The 23,267-nt window shown below is 41.8% G+C and overlaps 1 protein-coding gene across 1 annotated transcript; it reads left to right on the top strand.

The window, feature by feature from the left end:
• Positions 1 to 4,167: 4,167 nt before the first annotated feature.
• On the top strand, positions 4,168 to 13,233 carry LOC115379033 (uncharacterized). The gene is made up of 3 exons (XM_030079691.1): positions 4,168 to 4,243; positions 10,513 to 10,798; positions 12,536 to 13,233. The coding sequence occupies exons 2-3, from the start codon at positions 10,522 to 10,524 to the stop codon at positions 12,907 to 12,909; spliced, it is 651 nt and encodes a 216-aa protein (XP_029935551.1). The 5' UTR covers positions 4,168 to 4,243; positions 10,513 to 10,521; the 3' UTR covers positions 12,910 to 13,233.
• The last annotated feature ends 10,034 nt before the right edge of the window (positions 13,234 to 23,267 follow it).

The following is a 23,267-nucleotide window of genomic DNA, read 5'->3' as shown; positions in this document are numbered from 1 at the left end:
ATCAGCCACCATTGCTAGAATTATGAAGCCTGTTTCAGACCGTCTTCATGTTTATATCATGACGTTTTGATAAGTTTTCATGTCTATAATTACCACCTTAGATTCGGTTTAGCTGTTAACTGTATCCGAATAACGCCTGTAAATGCAAGTTTAGTTAGATGAGTTAGACAGGTATTTTGCATGATGTTTCCATAGCAACCATCAGCGCATCAGGTACGTTACAATGTAGCCATGTGTACAGTTACTTTAATTGGGATAGTCTGTTGTAATTGCGGTGAGGTGTAACAATTATCTTAATTTTCTGCATCTTCACGAAGACAAAATAAAATAAAATACATAAAACTACAGAATCCATGTTGTCCATCTTGAGAGCGTCGAAGCTGCTTATCGTTTGGTTTCATGCACAGGTGTTCACTGACACACCTCCCAAACCTACTTCGGCATTTTACGCTGCATCACTCGAATGGGCTTCGGGACGCCTCGATAATAATGACGTAGGAATCCTCCGCAGGCTACACCGTCCCAATTCACTAAACTTTTAGTTCCGGTAAACTTGATATCGGCACCTACGGGCCGGTCCAGGGGAGGAGGAGTTAGGTGCTGACAGCTGTCTGCCGGTGGTCGTGTGTGAAGGCTTGCGTTGCTTGCAGACTTTAGTCGAGTTTCTCAAACAGTGGCAAGACTTTTTTTTTTTTTTTTAGAGTTGTCTCTAGTGATTGCCCCTGTCGATCCTTGCTGAGTACACCATTGCATTACTGTCCCTGCTGCTGATCTTTCCAGCCGGACGGCTGGTGGCGGGCAGACAATGGGCTTCCGCAGCGCTTTCTGTGGTAGAGAGGCTTTAATCGAGTGGCTGGAAATCTAGACCAAGAATTCTTGGCTGGCCACGGCTGGTCTGGGAATGGGTCAGGTTCAGGGCTAGGGCAAGAGTGGGAAAAAGAAGAGATGGAGCTGGAAGGAGATAAGGGGCAGAAGAGGGGAGGTCCAAAACAGCAAGATAATGTGGGAAAGGGAAACTCTCATAAGAAACAGAGAAGTGACAGAGGAGTGGGTGTAGGAGGAGGGGAAGGTCCAGCTCAGAGAGAGGGCAAGGGGTTGCTGGTAGTGATCCTACGTTTTGGGGAGGCTGAACAGAAATTGGATGAGCCCTTTACTTTAGCCGAGATGGTAAGAGCTATAAATAAATCCAAGCCCACCTCGCCCGGCAAAGATAGGGTGTGTTATAAAATGCTGCAAAACTTAGGGAATGAGGCTTTGGGGCCGTTGTTGCATCTTTACAACAGAGTGTGGGAGGAGGGGAAGCTCCCGCAGGGGTGGAAGGAAGCTGTGGTGGTGCCGATCCGAAAACCGGGCAAGGACCCTACGTCACCATCTAGCTACAGGCTGATAGCTCTGACCTCTAATATTTGCAAAGTGATGGAGAGGATGGTGACAGGAAGATTATCATATGTACTGGAGAGGAGGGGGGTGTTGGCAGGATATCAGTGTGGTTTCAGAAAAGGAAGAAACACCATGGATGCCGTGGTTAGACTAGAGGATGAGGTAAGGAGGGCCCAGGCAAATAGGGAGTCAGTTGTAGCTGTTTTCTTTGATATAGAGAAGCCCTATGACATGATGTGGAGAGAGGGTCTGCTTATAAAATTGCATAAATTAGAGGTGTGTGGGAGAATGTTTAATTGGATTAGGGATTTTCTAACTGGGAGGAAGATTCAGGTCCGGGTTGGTTCTGTTCTGTCCAGTCAGTACCAGGTTAATAATGGAACCCCCCAGGGTAGCGTTATCAGTCCTTTACTCTATTTAATCATGATAAATGACATTTTTGCTGGAATCCAGGGGGACATAGGGAGGTCTTTATTTGCAGATGATAGGGCTCTCTGGAAAAGGAGTAGAAGTATTGAGAATGGGGTCAGGAGGGTGCAGGAGGCAATCGATGTGGTGGTGCAGTGGGGGCTGGACTGGGGTTGTCGGTTTTCAGTGGAGAAGACGCAGACTTTGTTCTTCACAAAGAAGAAGGTGCAGGAAGATTTGAGCCTGAGACTGTATGGACGAGAACTGGAGAGGGTGGGGTTTTTTAAGTATTTGGGGGTGGTGTTTGACGCTCGTCTGACATGGGAAGGCCATGTTAAGAAGATAGTGGATAGGGGGAAAAAGGTGTTGAATGTAATGAGGTGTCTGGCAGGTAGGAGTTGGGGGGCTAGTTGTGGGGCTCTGAGGGCAGTGTATGTGGCACTAGTGAGGTCGGTGCTGGATTATTGCTGCCTGGTGTATGGGTCGGCGACCCAGACTCATCTTCGGAAACTGGATGTACTTCAGGCCCAGGCTTTAAGAATTTGCAGTGGGGCATTTAGGTCATCGCCAGTGCCTGCTTTACAGGTGGCGTTGAGTGAGATGCCACTGGATTTAAGGAGGGATCAGTTATTGACTAATTACTGGGTTAGCTTGCAGGGACATGGAGACTCTCACCCTCCAATTGGGGTGCTTAGGGACTGCTGGGAGAATGGAAAAGGTAAAAAGAAGAACTTTGGCCGGATAGAAAATGAAATAGCAGAAGATTTTGGAGTGGGGAGTCTTAGTTTTTGCCCCTCAGTTGTGTATCCAGCTGTGGGTCCTTGGATGTTAGTTTGGCCAGATGTGGATTGGCGGCTGCAGGAGGAGAGAAAAGCTGGAAGAGGAGTGAATGCGGTGATGGCCTTCAAGGGTCTTACTCAGACTTTCTATAAGGATTTTACTTTATTATTCACGGATGGATCAAAGGACATGGAGACTGGGGTGACAGGATTTGGGGTCGTTGTTCCGGAGAGGGGGCTGTCTGTAAATAGGAGGACAACAGACCATCTGAGCGTGTACACAGTGGAGATGGTAGCTGTGCTCGTGGCTCTGAGATGGGTGGAGTCTGCAAGGGTGGAGAGAGCGCTGATATGTAGTGATTCCGCTTCTGTACTGTCTAGCTTAAGATCCTTTCATTCTGGAAGCAGGCAGGGTATGTTATATGAGATCCTGATGTGTGTGACCCAGTGTGTGAGACAGGGATGTGATGTGAGATTTTTATGGGTCCCGGCACATGTAGGAGTGGGGGGGGGATGAAGAGGCTGATGCATTGGCAAAGAGGGCTTTAAAGAAGGAGAGGGTAGATATGCATGTTAAGATTAGTAAGGCAGAGGCCAAGGGGATAATCTGGGAAAAGGCCAATCAGTTGTGGCAGGCTAGATGGGATGGGGAGGAGAAAGGTCGGCATTTCTACCAGATACAGCGTGATGTTAGAGGGAGTAAGATCAACAGAGGTAGGAGGAGAGAGGAAATAGTTTTGATGAGATTGAGGTTGGGACATTGTGCACTGAATAAATCATTGAAGCTGGTGGGGAGACATCAATCAGGGTTATGCGAGGGATGTGGGGAGGAGGAGGAGTCAGTGGGACATGTATTGCTGGGGTGCAGGATGTATGAAGATCATAGAAAAGTGATGAGGGATAAGTTGAGGCGTCTGGGGGTCCAAGGATTTGAGCTGAAGGATATACTTAGTGAGGGTGGTGCAGCTAAATCGAGGGTGGTGGTGGAATTTATAAAGAGTACAGGATTATATAATAGAATATGAGGGGAGGGAAAAACCACCCCCCTTTCTTTTTTTTTCTTTTCTTTTCTTTTTAAAATTTTTAAAATTATTATTATGTATATATATATATATATATATATATATATATATATATATATATATATATATATATATATGTGTGTGTGTGTGTGTGTGTGTGTGTGTGTGTGTGTATATATATATATATATATACACACACACATATACATATATATATATATATACATACACACACACACACACACACACACATATATATATATATATATATATATATATATATATATATATATATATATATATATATATATATATATATATATATACATATATATATATTTATTCAGTTATTTTATTATATTTATTTAGGATCAATTAGGGTAGGTGGAAAATAGAATATAGGATGGGATATAGGAGCCTGATCCACACCCCGGATCAGTAGATGGCGGTAATGCCCCATTGCAAAGGTGGCCAGCCGCCGTTAAACACCATAAAGAAGAAGAAGAGGATCGGCACCTACGTCGGACGCCTCCTACGTGGGCACCGTGGGCGGGCTGCGACCCAGTAGTCATCTAGTCCTTCGATTGAGACAGACCCACAGAGACTTTCCTGCAGGGGGAAAAGGAGACGGGAGGTGGAGACTAACTCAAACCAGTAAGTTATCATGTTTTTCTCAAGAACTACAGGATTTCAGTCTGAGTTAAAGCCGCCGAAGCATCGCTGAGGTCAGACATTATGTCAAATGTGCGGCTCAAACAATTAAACCTGATGTACTTTTATCGCTAGAAGACAAAACCCGTTCAGGCCGGTGAGCTTCGGCATCCGGTCTTTTCCCGCTTCCGCCTCGCTGTTTCCCGCCTTTCACCAAGTTTCATGCCGGCGTCAGCGGCTCCTCCTCGGTCGGTAAGTCGGCGTAGCTTCTGCTGGTTTAGTTACTTAACGAGTACAAATGGTTTAGTCAGTCATCGTGTCCTAACAAGCTCAGAAACATGTGGCCAAGACCGAGGCGGCTGTGCTGAAGCCCCGCGTCCGCAGCAGGGAGGCGGCAGGCAGGAGAGGTTTGCTCAAGGGTAAACTGAGACAGACCAGAGAAATCAAGGGGGTAAAGTGAACCAGCTGGGGCTAAACTGATCCACTTACTTTTTCCACTTTAAAACTACCATAACAACACATGTTGTAACAGTTAGAATCCTGACAGCTAGCTTGACAACCACACTTTATAGAACTAATGTCGGACTAGTAACAGAATCATGAGGATTGGTCAATTAAGCACATTCTTTTCTAAACACTTGAAAGTAACTCTGAACAATATCAAATACAACATAATTCAAAATGTTTTAATTAACATTTAAATGACATAGAACCAGTTAGATTAGTTCACAGTCTGGGGTCAGAGCAAAGGACAATCAGAACCAGATAGAACAGCCTGGGACTCAGAACACAGGACTAGACCCACCTGGATTAGAAAATCAGCCTACTGCAGGGGTGTCCAATCATGTGCCATGGAGGGCCGAGAGGCTGCAGGTTTTCATTCCAACCAAGACCTCCACCAGGTGACTTCACTGATCACCTCACCTTGTATCAGAAAGGAGGAACTAATCAGTGAAATCACCTGGTGGAGGTCTTGGTTGGAATGAAAACCTGCAGCCTCTCGGCCCTCCGTGGCACATGATTGGACACCCCTGGCCTACTGCCATACTCTATCACTAGCCGATTCAATTTAAACCAGGCATGCAAAACTGTAGCTTTTCGGCGAAAATCACCGTTTTGAATCCAAATAGGGCACTTATGTGATTCATGCAGATCCAGTGAGAAAATATTTTAGGGGGTGGGGGGGTCGTATTGAACTCGGGTGTGGTGGGGGCCGGAGCAATCTTTTCGAAGGACCGTAATGACGTGACGCTGCCATGCTGCATGTGCACGGCACTGCACGCGCGTAATTGTAACAGCAGCTGGGTTGAATGTGCATCGAGCAGCTCGTCTGTACAAAAATCAGCAACCTAACCCACTGCACCTGAGGCCTGTACCATAAAGCTGGATTAACATAGCCAGGCTTTCTCTTACTTATCTGGCTTCACTTAACCAGACATCCGCACTCAGGATTTTCGGTACCATAAAGCCGGCTATCAACTCACTAATTCAGTCCAGGCTTTTCCAATCTAGATCTGTGCGCGCTCACATAAAAAGGGCGGTGTTTGCTGCATGCGACCAACAAGGAAAAATCCACCCGAACCGCATACTTCACAACGACGGAGCAGACAATAATCATTAATAAATACGAGGAATATAAATCAATAATCCAGGCAAAAAGCAACACAGTTGCAGCTGCCAAAAGCCGCAAGGAATGCTGGCAAAAAATCGCCGACTGTGTCAATGCGTAAATTAGTGCGATTATAATATTACTTCCCCACCAGTAAATCTGACTCTAGTAACATTTATGTGTTCATTAAATTAATGTGTCTCCCACTCAGCCATACACTCCTGCAGAGGAACTGGCCCTCTCTCACAGTGAGGGACGACCCTCGCTGGACCGCTGCCCTCAGTTTGAGTTTCGTCAGAATCGTCACTTTGGTTCAACTGATTTTGATATTTAATTTTATAAAGCATGGCCTCGTGTTTATTCTGCTTGTTAAAATATTATTTCACTGTCACTTAAAGACAGTAAAACATTTGGCACCAACTCTCATGTGGACTTTTCAGGGCAGACACCCTAAATACTAAATATGAGCAAACTAATGGAAATCTAAAGGAGCCCAGAGGCTGGCGTGTATTTTATCAGACTTTTATTTAACCCTCTGAATTAAATTCCCCTAATTTATTTTCAAAAAACTTTGAAAAAAAAAAAAAATCATTACATCAGTCTACAAGATCAATTTTTGGTTGGACAGTGCAGTGTCATGAGTAAAAAAAAATACAAGAAGAACTGTAAAATGTATTAATTTTAATTTTATTAATAAAAAAAAAGAAGAAGAAGAAGAAAGGGAAAATGGGCAGGTCATTTTCCAAGAGAGCTGATTGGTCAGTAGGTGGGGCTTTTCTACCTGCTGAGTTCTTAAACTGAACTTCACCTGCTCCGGAGCAGGTTAGGTGTTCAGCGTATGTTACCATGGCAACGTAGCCCGATAAAAAGTAAGCCACCTTTATGGTACAGAAAAACCAGGGTTAAGCCTGAAGTTAGCTCGCTAAACCGAATCCAGCTTTATGGTACAGGCCTCAGCTTCGTGGTACACCCCTCGGCTGTTGCCACGAGAAACGCCCAACGTTTACAAACCAAGGTCACCAGTTAACACGGAAACCAGTTAATCCGTAACACCGGGAGGAAGCAGACTGACAGCTTGTCTTTTTTACTTCTTGTATCAAAATCCTACAGTCTGTGGTCAGAACGAACGACTACCTTTATTTATATATGTGTATATATATATATATATATGTGTGTGTGTGTGTGTGTGTGTGTATATGTATATATATATATATATATATATATATATATATATATATATATATATATATATATATATATATATATGTGTGTGTGTGTGTGTGTGTGTATATATATATATATATATATATATATATATATGTGTGTGTGTATATATATATATATATATATATATATATATATATGGTATAGAATCATCATCAATATGTTTATGTAATAGCCTATAATTGTATAACCAGACTGTAAATTCTTTTGTAGGTGCTTAAAATCGCCAGTGCTGTGATTTTTTTATATGTAATCTTCTCATATTGTTCTAATATTCAAGATTAATTTTCGTAATTTATTTTTAATAGACCATAAACTGACGAGTTTATAAGCTTTTGGTGTGTAACTTGATCTTTTCAGAAGCATGACTTAATAATAGGCAAGGCAAGGCAAATTTATTTGTATAGCTCATTTCATACATTGCAATTCAAAGTGCTTTACATAAGAGTGCAAGAAGCATTAAAACACAACTGAAAAACACAAAAATGTAATAACATTGTTGTCACCACAAGACAAGAACTTAGACCATGGGTATTTTCTGTTCAGCTGAATATATTGTAGTCAACTGACATCCTTTTCTTCCTCATCGGTCTCATTCGGCATTCTTTATACTCTGTTTTTCAAAGTGTGCCAGCTAATGTTGGTTATCACAGAGAGTGCTGTATGCAATATGCCAACAAAAGAAACATTGAGAGAGCTCGCAATAGGAAAGAAAGGACAGTACAGCGGATTGAAGGTTTGTACATCATAGATTTTACTTTGGACAGCACATTCAATTTTCTGATCATAAAAGTCATATCATACAGTGGTGGAAAGTATTCAGATCCTTTAAGTGACAGTAGGGGAGAGTGGGGTAAGTTGAGCAAAAGGGTAAGTTGAGCCACCCCCTGTTGCTAGGAAATGGTAAAAAACATTGATCATTTGACCAAATATTTAGGAGGAAGGCATCATTTCATGGAGTCTGTGAAGGTAAGAACCACATGGGTAAAGTGGTTAGACATTTATTTCCAAAAAAACATTTTTTACTCTTGAAAGTGAATTCAGTCTATCATCATTTTCCTGAGAATTGTGTTAAGACCAAAACAGATCATTTTAAATTTGTTTTATACATCAGTTGTGGTATCTATGAACTACAACATGAGGTCATAAACCTAGCATAAAAGTGCACCATTTTAGCTGTGGGGACTAAAAAAGTCAAGTAGGTAGCTCTGGGGTAAGTTGAGCCACTTGGCCTGGGGTAAGTTGAGCCGCCCCAGGAACAGCTGGAGAAGAAGTGTAGAGGCAGAAATGTCAGAGAGTGGGCTCAACTGGGGAGAGCTTGAGCAAAAAGCCACGAACAGAGTGAAATGGAGGATATTTGTCAGTGGCCTATGCACCCAAGAGGAGCAAAGGGCTTAAGTCAAGTAAGTCAAGTTGAGCCGGAGCCCCATACACTTAATAAGTGTATTTTGGCTCTAGCCTAAAGGTCTTAAATATTAAATAAATATGAAATAAGTTGAGCCACGAGACCACTTTTTTTGGACATGCTATATTATGGAAACAGTCATGTTTACACTCATTCTGTTTGTTTGAAGAGATACACAACATCCTGAAATATATGCAGATATATTAGTTAGTGACAAAACTATGATTGCCTTGATGTAGTGATCCTAAATATGAAAAATTGCTCATCTTACCCCACTCTCCCCTACTCCACTACAAATGAAAGTCCTGCATTGAAAACCATATTTAAGTAAAACAATGCAAGCATCATCTGCAGAATGTATTTACTGATACCTACAAAACACAGAGTATAAAGAATGCAGAACGAGACCGATGAGGAAGAAAAGGATATCAGCTGACTACAATATATTCAGCTGAACAGAAAATACCCAAACAAAGGTCTAGGTTCTTGTCTTGTGGTGACAACAAAGACCAACTGTGTCACATTAAGGAAGCTTGGAACATCTTTTCAACTCAGAAAAGAAGTGCACTAAGCAAATGAAGCAAATTACATGTGCCTTCTGTGACCTGAAAGGCTGTAGAGATGTCAACTATGCAAGAGGTCAAATGTCAAGAGGTCAAGGGCAGAAAGTGCACAGACAAAAGTCTGCCACCAAACAGAGATGCTTTAGGGCAGGCCTATTCAATTGGCGGCCCGCGGGCCACATGCGGCCCAGAAGCAATTCCCGAGTGGCCCGGCTCGTGGTTCAACCAAAAAAGCAGAGAAAAACATTCGCGAGAATGAACTCGAAATTCCTGCAGTAGTTCAGAAAGTGAATGCAACACTCCACGTTGCCTAGCAACACACAACCAACTCACACTGCAGCGCGTTGTTTTGAAAGTTACTGATGCTAGCGGCTCAAAAGTATGTCTTTTTCAACCCTTAAACGAAAAATTGACGATGAAAACCGTCGTTTTAAATGTCTGGAAAATGTCTGGCCCAGCTTAAGGTCTCGGTTAAAAATCTGGCCCAACTGAATTTGTAATAGAATAGCCCTGCTTTAGGGAAACACTCTCAGCAGCCAAACTACCAGGCAGCCATATACAGGAGGTGCTTGCAGAGTCAGCCAGATATACCCTTGCCAACGGCCCATGGGTGGAAGATGGAGGGAGACTTCTTTGGGATTGACTGGATGACACTACCCCCAGCCCCTGTTGGCATCTTGGAGCTTGTGTACTGCTCCTGTAAAAAACACAATGTAAAAAAGGGAGATGCACATGTAAAATGAACAGGCTACCATGCACAGACATGTCTTTCTTTAGACTGTGAGAATATTTCAAACTAAGCCTATGTGTAGGAATTTATTTTTTATTTTTTTTTATTTTTTGCCTTTGGGCAAGTTAAAAAAGGAACTGTCTAAACTAAGACTGAAAATAATAATAAAATAATAAAACTAACTTTAATGTAATACAGTCTTCAATTTCATAATATTACGACTTTATTCTCGAAATCTCAAAAAAAAAAATTTCTGCTCAGTGTGACCCTAAAACTCTGTCGTATCTGACAGCTTGCCTGAAGAAGATTTTAACACTGACACCAACAGGGCAAAATACTGTCACCCTGCCAATACCAACACAACCTGTTACCTGACCAGCCATTAGTTTTTATCTACACCCACATTTGTGAGACTTTTTTTTTCCTGGTCAGAAATCTTGCCAGTCTAGATGATTGACAGCCCTTTTTTCATTTACCTTCCACAGTAAATCTGACACTGAGCATTGCTGCCCTCTTGAGGCTGAAAAAGTCACTGCTGCAGATTAGGAGACATATACCATACATGGTGTGTCTTGAAAATGATTTTAAAATAAAGACAGGATCCTGGTGCCCTCAGAGTTGCTTGCAGATGGTAATGCTGCTGGAAATGATGACATGCAATTAAAAGATCTTTATTTACTCTTACCAGAAAATTGCATGGCTGCTGTTTGACTGGACGATTGTTTGTATTTTTTTTCTCAGGGACCAACGATGGTGACACTTCAAGAGCAGCTCCTCAGTGTTTTGGAGGATTTGGGAAAAGAAGACCTGAAAGGGTTCCAGTGGTTCCTGCAGAACGCTGAGATAATGAGTCCCTTCCCAGCCATCCCAAAGTCCAAACTGGAGACGGCAGACAGGATGGACACTGTGGACCTGATGGTCCAGACCTACGGCAAAGACCCTGTGGAGGTCACCAAGAAGGTTTTGAGTAAGATGAACAAAAATGATCTTGTTCAGCGTTTGTCAGGCACCAGCTCAGGAGCTGAGGGTAAGTTTTGGGAAGAAAGAAAAAGGGACACCAGAAAAGATACAACACACATATCATAGAGTGAAAGCTGCATCATTTTTAAATTTACTTTTGGCGTTTTTCCACTAGCACCTACTCAGCTCAACTCTACTCAGTTTGTAAGGTTTTCCATTACATGGTCGAGCTGAAATGTGACGTAAACGTGCAGGCCACTGATTGGACAGGGAGCGACAACACAAGAGCGACTCCTTCACGAAAACCAAACCCAGCAACTACAGTTGTAAAATGGCAAACAAACCAGTACCGTGGTCAAATGAGGAGGTGGAGACTTTTCTGTGCTTGCTGTTGTAGTCACCTTGCTGTGACGACTCCGACAGCGAGGTGGTACTCAGTTGTAATGGAAAACCACTGAAACTGTGGTGAGTCATGCTGAGTAGGTACTAGTGGAAAAGCACCATTTTATTAGCGTGCATCTAGACAATAAACAGGTGAAGAGACAGGCTGCCATTTCAGGGTCTGTACTTACAAATATTATACAGTCATCAGCAAAAACAGCAAAACTGGTATGCCCCCTGGATTTTACCACGTTATTGATCTCCAAATGAAGTTGAGGCACATTATAGTTGCAGCCACTAGAAGTGGGTCAGCCACCATACTGATGCACCCCTAAAGGTGAAAGATGCACAGTGCACACTTAGAAAACCTGTGAAGGGAGAGTTAAAACACTCCACAGGTGCCAGCAACACCAGGAGGAAGTTTAATATTCATGTGTATAGACCTGACAGTTTTGTAGCTGTACAGATTGTCTCAGTGGTTTTGTTGCCTTACAGCATTAACGATATTTTACAGAACGTCTCATTCATCTGGAAACAAACTCAGCTTGCTTAACTAACTGTTTGCTAACAGCTAACTGAATGAGCTGCTGCTGGTTGTCAAAATCACTGGTTATTATCATCTCAGTATTTATAGCACAGGGTTTCCACCTGTGTTTTACAAGCCCAGTGGACCACCGGGTCTGGCTTGGCCCCCCATCAGGTTAAACCATGGTGGGAAAATGAATTTTCAGCATGGATACAGAAGGTTGTGTTTCCTAGTACAGCAACAAATTTACATTCATTCTCTACAGCCTTTCCCTGATCTTAACCACCAATTTATGCCTAATCCTAACCTTAAAGCTAACCTGAACCAAACGCTAATCCTAACCTTAAAGCACTATGTAACAATTTTGCCTTAAAATCAGCATCAGCATCAATTCAGTGTTAGACTTTCATGTAATGAGTAGAGTGGTGCCTCTGTCATGGCCACTGTGAGCTCTGAAAGCCGCAGACAGGCGTACCGCTTCACGGCATGACATCATCACCTCAGCAGCAGCAACACCACCAGCTGTTCTCAGTACAGAAATCATAACAGAGCCCAAGAAACCCAACAAAAATGCTGACAGAGGAAGCAATGAAGAGACAAAGAGAGCGTGAACAAGCAAGAGACAAAACTGGAGTAAATCTCACACTGGCTTTTAGTTGCTGGTGAGCGCTTCATCACTTATACACTTGTGAATACCAATATGGTGTTCAATTATCATTAGATCATCAGCAAACCTAGAGAGGGCAGTTTATTCTTCAAGATGGGTGTGACATAGGTGAATCAGTTCTAATACAACCAAGAAGGCAGAATTTGACAATGAAATCAATGATAACTACTTCACTACTTTTGAGGTGATTTTAGAGCAAATCATGAGAAATATTCATCTTTCTCTCACAGACAGTAACAGCTCCCTGTGTGAAGGGGAAAGACGAGATGATCTTCCATCAGCTGCCATAAGGAAGCCCCTGGGTCAGAGTGCTGGAGGTCTCCATCTAGACATGAGTTTGCTCTCTATACGGAAAGACTTCATCAGTGGGGTCTCAGGACCTACACTCAAACGTCTGCTGGACGGGCTTTTTGAGAAACGGGTGATAAATGACTCTGAGCGGGAGGAAGCACATGGGATGCAGAACAGAGCAGACAAGGCCAGTTTTGTCATTGACATGGTGAGGAAGAAAGGGGAGCGTGCTAGTTCACAGATGATAGCACTCCTCTGTGAGGAAGACCCTTTCCTCTCTGAAAACCTTGGGTTGATGCGAAAACACAACTAACCAAATTGTGATGAAGATAAAATGAGAAATGGAAAACTGACCATTTAAACTCAATGGCTGCCCAAAACATCTCTTGTGCGATAATGTGAACATATCCTCATGACCATAAAATTTAGATTGACCAAAGAATAAAAATGGGACGAGGTGTCGGTGTTCCTCAGCACCCAAACTACTGTCAGCACTTCTCCCCTCAGATATTCAGCTTGTGAGCGTGTCTGTCCAAAGCACCTTGATTTCTCATAGAGGAAACGCCCGTGAACTCACAGTGGACCCAACCTTGGCTCATAATTTGGGTTCTTGAGTCCAGCCTGTGGACTGTAAAAATTTGAGGAAAAAAACCTTTTAAAAACTCAGGATACCAGAAATGTCATGTTGATGTCACACGTCATAATCCATAGGTTTTGTAAATTTGATGAAATGGTGCCTTCCTTTGAATGTTTCACCCAAAGCGTGACGTCGCCTCAGGGAAGCTTCAGAGCTCGTCGATACAGACATTTATCAATACACAGAATTTACTGTTATTGTGCCATAAATGTGTAAACATGTCAGACTGTGTTATGCTTTTGTACAGTGAGGGAAAATTTTTTTTTATTGTATTTTTTTTTTTTTTTTTTTACTTTGGGGCATCTTGAGTGGAAATTCAGAGGGACGTCCCCACAGTCTCACTGGTCTGGTCTTTCTTTTCAATCAGTGATCAGTCACCAGTAACCGGGACAGTTTTGTCGTATACAGTTTGGTGCTAATTTCAGAAAAAACGATGTAATGAAGCACAGCGCCCCCCTCTGGCCAAGTCAGCGCTGTGTCAGAGCCTAAAGGACGTCCTGCACTGCTACACACACTTGATGCTGTGTCATTTTGCACGCTTCTTACTCTTGCTGAAATACATATGCATTTTTTTTAATAATTTGAGTGACTGAGTTTTTCTTTACTGCAAAACTTTATTATATTTTTATCAGCCTTTTTCAGGTTAATATTTTCTTATTTTTTGTATTGTCACGGCTGTTTTCTAAGAAAAGATGTCATTTTAAGCCAGCTGTGTTTCTATTGGATGACGACACGTGTTACCTTTCAGCAACAACGTGTTAGGAAGCATTGACTTTGTGCTGTTTTTATATTACAACACTTTTTTGTTGTTGAAAAGTAACACAGATGTGTGTGTTGTCCTTAACTAGTCACCCAGATGTTAGAATTACGCCTTTTTTACAGTAAACTGTTTGATGTTGTTCCTCAACATATGTTTTATATGAAATTATGTATTTCTTAATTGAACCTTTATACATAGGGTCTCTGCAGAGGCCTGGAAACCCTGTGAAGTTGTTGGAAATTAATTCCTGCAGTTTGCTCTGCCTGTCCAGTCATTTGGTGATTATATCATGTTGAACATCTGAAAGTTTCAATTTCAGAATGGAAATATCTGCATCTAGTGATTCTCAAATATGTCTAATAAGCAAAACAAGCTTTCTCTGTGACAAGTTGCCAAGTTAATGATTAATGATGAGTTATGATAAATTAATTAGAGCTAGCTCTACAAAGTGTCCATCAGCTGCAGGTCAAGTTAAACCCAGCAGGCTGCTTACTTTAGCAAACCTGCTGGCAAAAAAAAATAAAGGTTTGACACTGAATGAAGATTTTTTTCCAGAAAGATGAAAAGAGCAGTTCTTTTATTTTCCTCTGGGAGCTAAAAGTCAAACCTGTCTGCTGTGTGTTTGCTGCATTTCTCTTCTGCTTCATGTAATTCTACATTTTGTGTTATTTTCATGAGCCAACAGGCACCAAACTGATTGATTTCAAATAATAAATCAGAAAGTGGCCTAAAATATCCATGTGTGGACTCATATTGTGCAGACTCTGGATGTTTTTCTGTCATTTCTTCTTTGACACTGCAGCGCCTGGCAGCCAGACAGGCTCCACTCTGCCTCTCACATCTGTTCCTCCTGAATTTTTACAAAACGGAGGAACAGTCCGACGCTAAACTCCATGAAGTGGATGCGGGCTGGACCAGAGTTGTTGCTGCGATCCAGAGGAGCAACATGGACATGAAGGTAAACAGCAATAATGTCACATGTTTCACTCTTTAAGGCCTGAATGTGTTGAAAACCAAAGCAGCTCTTGATGCCTGAGCTTTGTCTCTCCGGCTGCTTCAGTGGAATCCATGTGCAAATAATCTCACTGGGAAATGTGGAATAGAAATCTGCACCATCTGCAGATCTGTGCTCAGTTTTGCAAGTGAATGTGGAGATTAATCTGTAAATGTGGTCATAGATTCTGAGTACATGTGCAGATTCCTGTACACATTCACAGATTTCAGTATGCATTCAGAGATTCTTTTGCACATTTTCAAATCTTGACCAAACACACACACACACACACACACAGACTGATATACATTTACACAACTCTCTACACATTTACAAATAATTCTGCTACAATAACCTCCTCATAGTCGTCACTGTAAACGTAGCAGCCACAGGTTTTGGTAGTAAAATGGCCTGAGGTGTGAAAAGTGAGCACATGTGAAGCCTGCTCTCTCTCAGAGTGTCAAGTTGTTGCTGCATTAACCTGGAAGAGGTGATGTGATGTTGGACTCTCACTGCTCCATGTCCTTTGGGCTCAGGAGCCGAGGAGCTGAAGTTGGAGAAATGGAGTGCAGTCAAAAGTAAAAACTCTGAAATGGAAGAGAGGAAAAGTGAGAAGTTTCACAAAATGAAACGACGTCGGCTCTTGAGCAGATATTCTTGGATGCTCTCCCTCCTGAGGCTGAAACTGAAGCGGCAGCACTTCAGCCTGCAGGAAATAATCCAGAACTTTCTCTTCCTCCCAAAGCAGAGACTCCACAGAACAAACCACCAGCCAGAGACAGGTTTACTGAAGCGTCAGCCGCCGGTTTGGAAGTGTGGGAGGAAACCGGAGCGGACACAGGGAGACCACGCCCTCTTCCACAGAGGGGGCGGGGCCGGAGGCTGAAGCCCCGCCCTTCCTGCTGTGAGGCCGCAGTGTTTCCACTGGGCCGCCGTGCCGCCGCCTCACACTCTGAAAAAGGATGTGGCGGCATCTCACCGTCTGTTGGAAATGACGTCCTTTTTAAGAACGTGCATTCATCTTGGAAAAAAACATCAGGATGAGACCATCTTAGGGTTGTGTGTGTGTGTGTGTGTGTGTGTGTGTGTGTGTGTGTGTGTGTGTTTGTGATATCAGTGTGTTATCACATTATTGGCTCCACTTATTACATTTTTTTTTTTTTTTTTAAAACCCAGATAATAATGTAACAACCTGCCAATAATGTTACACCATATTATATTATGAGCAAAAAGGTATAATTTTATTGGTTCATAAATATTGGCTGGATATTCCATTATATACTTTCACTGCATTACGAACAGAAAAATTATGACATTATTTGCATTGAATGATTCAAGTTAATGCTACCACTTAATTAGCATCCACCAGGCGTGGAGGTGTTGCTGTGGTCCCAGAGGTCAGAGGTCAGCGAGCTGCCATCGGCTGCTGCGAGTGCTGCCTGCTCAGCCTGCGAGCAGCCGGCTGGCTGGGTGTGTGTTAGTGTTGCCACACGTTCTGGTTTTCCCGGGATTGTTCTCTTTTTTTTGAGGCACTGCCCCGGAAAATTACTATTCTTTCCCGGGACACGAATTGTCCTGTTTTTTTTGTGAAAATGTAGGCTGCTTCTTCTAATAACTCTTCTGTTAAGAGTTCCAAATAAAAAACGCATTCTTACCAGGTTCTCCTTTTCAAACGGTAGCAGCATAGAAATAGAATGGATTAGAAAGGACATTCCCATTCAGATCAACATAGCAGGACTGTCAGAGCGGCAGAGTGTCCATTCTATGCACTCAAGTTCTGTGGGTAGCAGATACAAAAGTTTACCTTGTCACCTAGCAACTGCTGCTCGGGGTGGGGGGTGGGGGTACATTTGCCCCTCAAATGTCCAGTTTTTTCACAAATCAAATGTGGCAACCCTAGTGTGTGTGTGTGTGTGTGTGTGTGTGTGTGAGAGAGAGAGAGAGAGAGAGAGAGAGAGAGAGAGCAACACACACTTGTTTCATTTCTACTGTCATTTCTACAGCGTGAACTCATCTTGAAAAAAAAAAACCCTCAGGATAAGACCATCTTAGGGCTGTGTGTGTGTGTGTGTGTGTGTGTGTGTGTGTGTGTGTGTGTGTGTGTTGGCACTGCTTTTTTTGACACAAAAGGCTGTACTACTGTCTCATTAAGTTAAATCTTTCTCTCTCTCTCTCTCTCTCTCAAGTTAAATCTTTCTCTCTTTAAGTTAAATCTCTCTCTCTCTCTCTCTCTTTAAGATAAATCTCTCTCTCTCTCTCTCTTTAAGATAAATCTCCATCACATTAAATCTCCGTGATGACTCCCGGGCTACTCTGCATCTGATTGGCTCACCTGATATTACTTTAACCAATCGAACTCCTCTGGCCTAAATCCTGACCAATCACAGCCAAGGAACGCATCGACCGTTCATGTTCGCGTTCCGCGCGAGGGCGAGAGAGAGACTTAACGGTTAGTCTGTTTTAAAAAAAAAAAAACAAACAAAACTTGGTCGGAATGAATTAATTGCAAATATGGATGCCGAACAATTTTTAAATTATTTAGCTTAGCTGTGAGTGAGCCCTAAAGAGGCAGGGAGTAAACATCTGAAGTCGGTTGGCTCTAACGCAAGATTACGGTGACGGTTTGGACTTCCTTTAGTTTTCTGTCTGCTAGCTAGCTAGTAGCTCCAGACTCCACAAAGCTGCACTCTGACGTTAGCTATGAAATGACTGAAGGCTGAAGAGACTGAAGCTGGAGGAGGATTACAAAGCTTCTTCATACCCTGAGCTGACCTGCTAGCTGCCAGGCAGAAGGTAGGCTACGTTATCTGCTCTCTCTCTCTCTCTCTCTCTCTCTCTCTCTCTCTCTCTCTCTCAATTCAATTCAAATTTGCTTTATTGGCATGCATGTTTGAAAAAAAAAACAACAAAACAAAACACAGTTGCCAAAGCATCAATCAATAAAATAAACACAAGCAAAACAAATACGTTTCATAGGTTCAAAATTCATAAATTTTTTACAGTGTAAACAAAACATATTGAAAAGGAAATGAACACATAGGCTGCAGGTGATATTTAAAAAAAAAAAAAAAAAATCAACAATATTACTAATATTACTAATGATGATTTACACATGTTGATACATATGAAATGTGACTATATTTTGTTATTATGGAAACATCATATAGTCAAGGAATTCTAATTAACATTCATGTTCTCTAGTTTCATGGCAGAGTCTTACATATTGTGCAGCGAGCTGCGTGAATCGTGGATTTTCTCCCAGACAGAGTTTTAACAGTTCATCTCATGTTTTTCCCTGATCTGATGGGTCTGCTGCTGTAACCTGCTGGATGAACGTCTCTCTTACAGTTTGGTCCAGGTGGCAGGAGAGGAGGAAGTGGGCCTCTGTTTCTATTTCCCCTGATGAACATTGTTTACATATTCTCAGTTCTCTGGGTTTCCATTCTTTCTTGTATCGACATTTTTCAATCTCTAATTGATGGTTACTGAGTCTGTACATTGTTAATGTGTGTCTCTGTTTGGGGTTTTTTACACTGACCAGGTAATTTGCTAGAGAGTATTCTGTGTTCAGTGAGCGATAACATTCCAATTTGTTGATGGATTTCATTTCGTTTTTCCAATTGTTTCTCTCTCTCTCTCTCTCTCTCTCTCTCTCTCTCTCTCTCTCTCTCTCTCGTGGTTGATCAGTTTGGTCGTTTCGAATACACAGGAAAGAAATAACTGGTTGTGTGCAAGTTTAGAAATGGATATTTTGCTGATTGTATTCATTATTGTTCATTATTTTTCAAATGCTGGAATTTCAAATGTTGGAAATCCTGTGTTGTTGAGAGATACGGGTGAATCTATTGATCTATTGATTGACGTGACTGTTGAGTAAACCCTGTTGAGATGCAGCAGGTGAATGTGAACCGCTGTGTCATACATGATACAGGCCATGTTGGCGGGATCACTGTTTTTATTATTTGTAATAATGCGATTATACAACTATTATCAACAAAATAAAATGTATAATCAAAATATATTCATACTGTGGGCATTTTGCTAATATAAAATATAATATAAAAAAATATATATAAAAAAATATAAAAAGTTGAATGTAAAAGTTTTTTGCTGTTATTCTCTCCGTTTCAGTGGAAATACATGAGATCTGTTGTTAACTAGTCCTTGTCAGCCAGCCAACTTGGGCTTATCATGTTTTCTAGACATTGTGATTCCCCAAAATTGAATAAATACCACAGATAGCAACGTAAAACTGCTTTGCTAGCTAAATCATGTTGTTTCTAGAATATCCGCTGGGAAAAAAAATTTTTTTTTCATGGACTGATAGTTACACTTATGCCGACTTCTCAGTCATTTTTAATCTAACAGGTGCTGTGACAATGACTCACCAACACAGCTGATTTTTTATCTACAATGGACTTATATTAACAGTTATATTTAAATACAGGCTACTGCTTTCCAGTGTCGGTGCCAGAACAAATATCTATCTTTTCATAAACTCACCAGCAGATGTTTTATTTATTTTCTTTATTATAGAAAACAAAGCTCCCTAAAATTCACGGAGGATCTTGTTCAGATCTTCTTTCCTTACAGCTGAGAAATCAGCTGTTTGCCCGGTGTTTGTCAGGTAGTCTTGTAGACATTTGACGGCCCAAGACGTTGACTGGGCCGTACCGGCTTCATTTCCTGACCTCTCCAGCAGATCCAGCTCTTCACTCATCACTCTCGCGTATCTCGGCTTTTTCTGTTCTGTCTTGTCTTCCTCGTTCAGCCATTTTTCCAAACTTAGGTTGCCAAAGAAATCAAAATTGACAACAAAGTTGACAGCGGCTTTTGATGCGGGTTTCAGTGAAAAGACGTTTCGTGTTGCCATGGAAACCACACAGACTCGGGTAATAAGATAGAGGCGGAGTAATATTTTCAGTGATGAGGTATTTTTCATTTAAGCACGGCTAGCCGTGCTGTCATGCTCATTTGAGTACATTCTAAACGTCTGATTGACCAATCAGATTGCTCGGTCGGATCTACGTGTTGTATAATAGATATTTCATATATGCATGCGCTATGCAATTTCAGTTCTGCTGCGTTAATTGACCCTTGGTCATGCCAAGGACCCTGCCGCACGTTACTGTCTGTCTGTCTGTCTGTCTGTCTATCTATCTATACAGACAGACAGACAGGCAGACAGAGACACAGACAGACAGAGACACAGACAGAGAGAGAGAGACAGATAGATAGATTTGAATTGTGTGACGTCCTCTTTGATTGGATTAAAAATTTAAAAATTATTCTTCTCTTGTTTTATGTTTGTGTACTACGGAACCGTGGAGGGGCCATACAGAGAAAAATAAAACTCACCGAGCCACGTTTTACTACGTTGTGCACTAGAACTGTTTGAGTGCGAAGTTGCGAACCGGATACAAGTTGACTCGCTTTTTGAATGAGTTTTGTATAACTGTTGTTAAATCATAAGCCTGTCAATCACTGGTAGACACTGCCCACAAGTTATAAAGCTTCTCCCCTCAGGACAGCAACCCCTTTCCCTCCACACCAGTGAAACAAAGGAGAACCCATGTGAGCTGCTTATGGACTTTTTCCCTTTTTCTGATTATTCATTTGATGTATCATGTATTGTAAAGTAACATTGTTTTCTTGTTTAGTACCAACTACCAATACCTGAGTTAGAAGAAATAATAATATTCCAGTTTGTGGATGCATTACTGATGTAAGTCAAATGATTTCCTATTTTTATTTTATTATCTGTTTGATATTCCGAATTGTAACACTTGTTTTTCTTTCCTTTGAATTCCTGTATAGAAAAAAGAATCATCCACTATATTTTGAGTTAAATAAACCACTGAAACGGCATCATCTTTCTTTCTTTCTTTTTCTTCTTCCTGTCCTCTCTATACCCCCCCTCTTTGTCTCTCTCTCTCTCTATCCGCTCCCCACCTAACCGGTAGAGGTAGATGACCGCCCACCCTGAGTCTGGTTCTACCCGAGGGTTCTTCTTGTTAAAGGTGAGTTTTACCTTGCCACTGTCACCAAGAGCATGCTCAGGAGGGAATCTATTGGGTTTCTTGTTTTTTTTTCTACTATAATTTGTAGAGCGTGGTCTTTACCTGCTCTACCTGTAAAGCGTCATGAGATAACTTGTGATTTGATGCTATATAAATAAAGATTGATTGATTGATAAATAAAGATTGATTGACTGTGTTTAAATGTGCACACCACATACAATGTTCAGTGAACCACCACCACCATCAGTTATATAGCTTTTTCCACTGTAGTCCTCCTTACAATCCGGTGCCAGGGTTAGGGCTTCCTGCTGCTGCTGGGGGCTGTGGGACAGAGGCAGACGCCTGAGAGTCACCCGGAGCACACGGGAAGCTGCGGAGTCCGTGCGGACAGTGAGCGCCTGCTGTCGGCTGTGTCTTTCTCTCTGTGGCCCCTCTCTGTGTTTTACCTAACGTATGAGTGGAAGAGTGAAACCCTTTTTTACCGTAAGTGTTACAATATTGGGACCTCTGATTGTGCTTAAAAATAATGTGGATGGAGGGTAAAAGTGGGGGTAAAAATTGCCCCCTGCCTCCCCCAATTCCGGCGCCGTTGACACACACACACACGCACACCCCCACAGCCACAAGCAGGAGGGAGTCAGTGTGTCGTTCCGTGTTCTCACCACTAGATGGAGACAAAGCGCCACTGATGACAGAGGAGCGCCTCAGAGCCTTTTCAACAAAACAAGAACCAACTGAAAATCACCTCACTGTGTGTTTATGAGAACTGAGAGGAAAACAAACACTCTGCTTTTCAAACAAACAAACAAACAAACATCTGAACACAAACACACACAGAGAGACAGTCGGAGTTGAGCATGTGACGTCAGCTGAGTCGTGCTGCGTTCGGGTGGTGTCGGGATTATCAGACAGTTCAGCTTCCCGGCAGGATGTACACGAACGCCTCACCAAATCGTCCGATAAAGTCGGGAATTAACACAAAGTGACGTTTCAAAATGTCAGCTCACAGCACGGAGTTTTCTGTGAATGAAAATAAATCGGCTCTGTTCAAACCTCAGCGGAATGAGATTTTGTCCGCAGATGCTTTGTTTTCCTCTGCGGGTGTTTAAATGAAACAGTGAACAGTGTGAGTTTACTGGCCAAAGACTTCACGGCATCAGATTATAATCTCATGACGTCCAGAGTCCCAAAGCACAGGGATGCAGGTGGGAGCTGCTGAATTATCCCATGAGTCCGATGAGGACGAGAACGCAGCACAAGTCACAGTGAAAGTTTGGTTGAACCAGGAGGCTCATCGTCGTCATCATTGTTGGACTTCTGTCACACTGTCATGATCTAGAAGAGCTGCAGGCGGTCGGACGTCAGGAGAGGATTTCTGTTTCATCTTTGAAGTCAAGTCCATGAAGAAAGAATGAAACGAAGAAAGAAAGAAACTTCCGCTTCTGCTGTGAGTCGCTACTTTTGTCTGACGCCATTTTCAGGCTGCATTTTTCACTGTTGAGTTCATCTGTTAGAAATAAATTTTAAAAGTAAATAAAAGCAGTGATCATTTTCTTTGTGGTGATGGAAAAAAACTCATCAGGCGGTAAAAAACAAATGTTAGCCTGTTCTATACGCCAGACACCACGTTTTTAAAGCAGTTTAATTCCGTTTATTCCACAGGAAAAACATACTGATAATTTGTCATCTGTCTGATAATTTTTCTGTCTTTATTTTTCCGTGAGTGTAAAATATATTCAGTAAAAAAGACGACATTCACAACTCAGCAAAGTGAGTAAGGAGCAGTGAACCAGTGAAGAGCAACATGTGATCTATGAAGACAGGGACAGCTGTTTGTGTGCGTGTGCGTGTGCGTGTGTGTGTGTGTTTCAGTGTGTGTAGCCTATTATTAACCCTCTGTCACCTGTGTGAATTCACTTTTTTACTTTCTGTGACACGGGAAACAAAATCATGAGCAAATCAACGAAAAAAAAAATAATACAACAACTAATTAGCAAGACGTTAATAAAAAGAAATTACATGAATGAGATCAGTATCAAGAATGACCAAATAATAATAATAATAATAAATATACATTTGCAAATTAACATTGTTGGAATTGAAGAAGAAAAAACAACAACAACAAAACTTATTATAAATATACACTTAATATAAAATAGCAACAAAATAACTGTGATGTTTCCACAAAAATATGTTGAAACACACCTTATTTATGTGCAGCTGCACTGACTCCATTTAATACAGTTAATGCTGTTGTCCA

This window comes from Myripristis murdjan, chromosome 20, assembly GCF_902150065.1.
Source record: "Myripristis murdjan chromosome 20, fMyrMur1.1, whole genome shotgun sequence".
NCBI lineage: Eukaryota > Metazoa > Chordata > Actinopteri > Holocentriformes > Holocentridae > Myripristis > Myripristis murdjan.
Note: the sequence above shows the minus strand (reverse complement) of the source record. Positions and strands in the feature narration are given on the sequence as shown.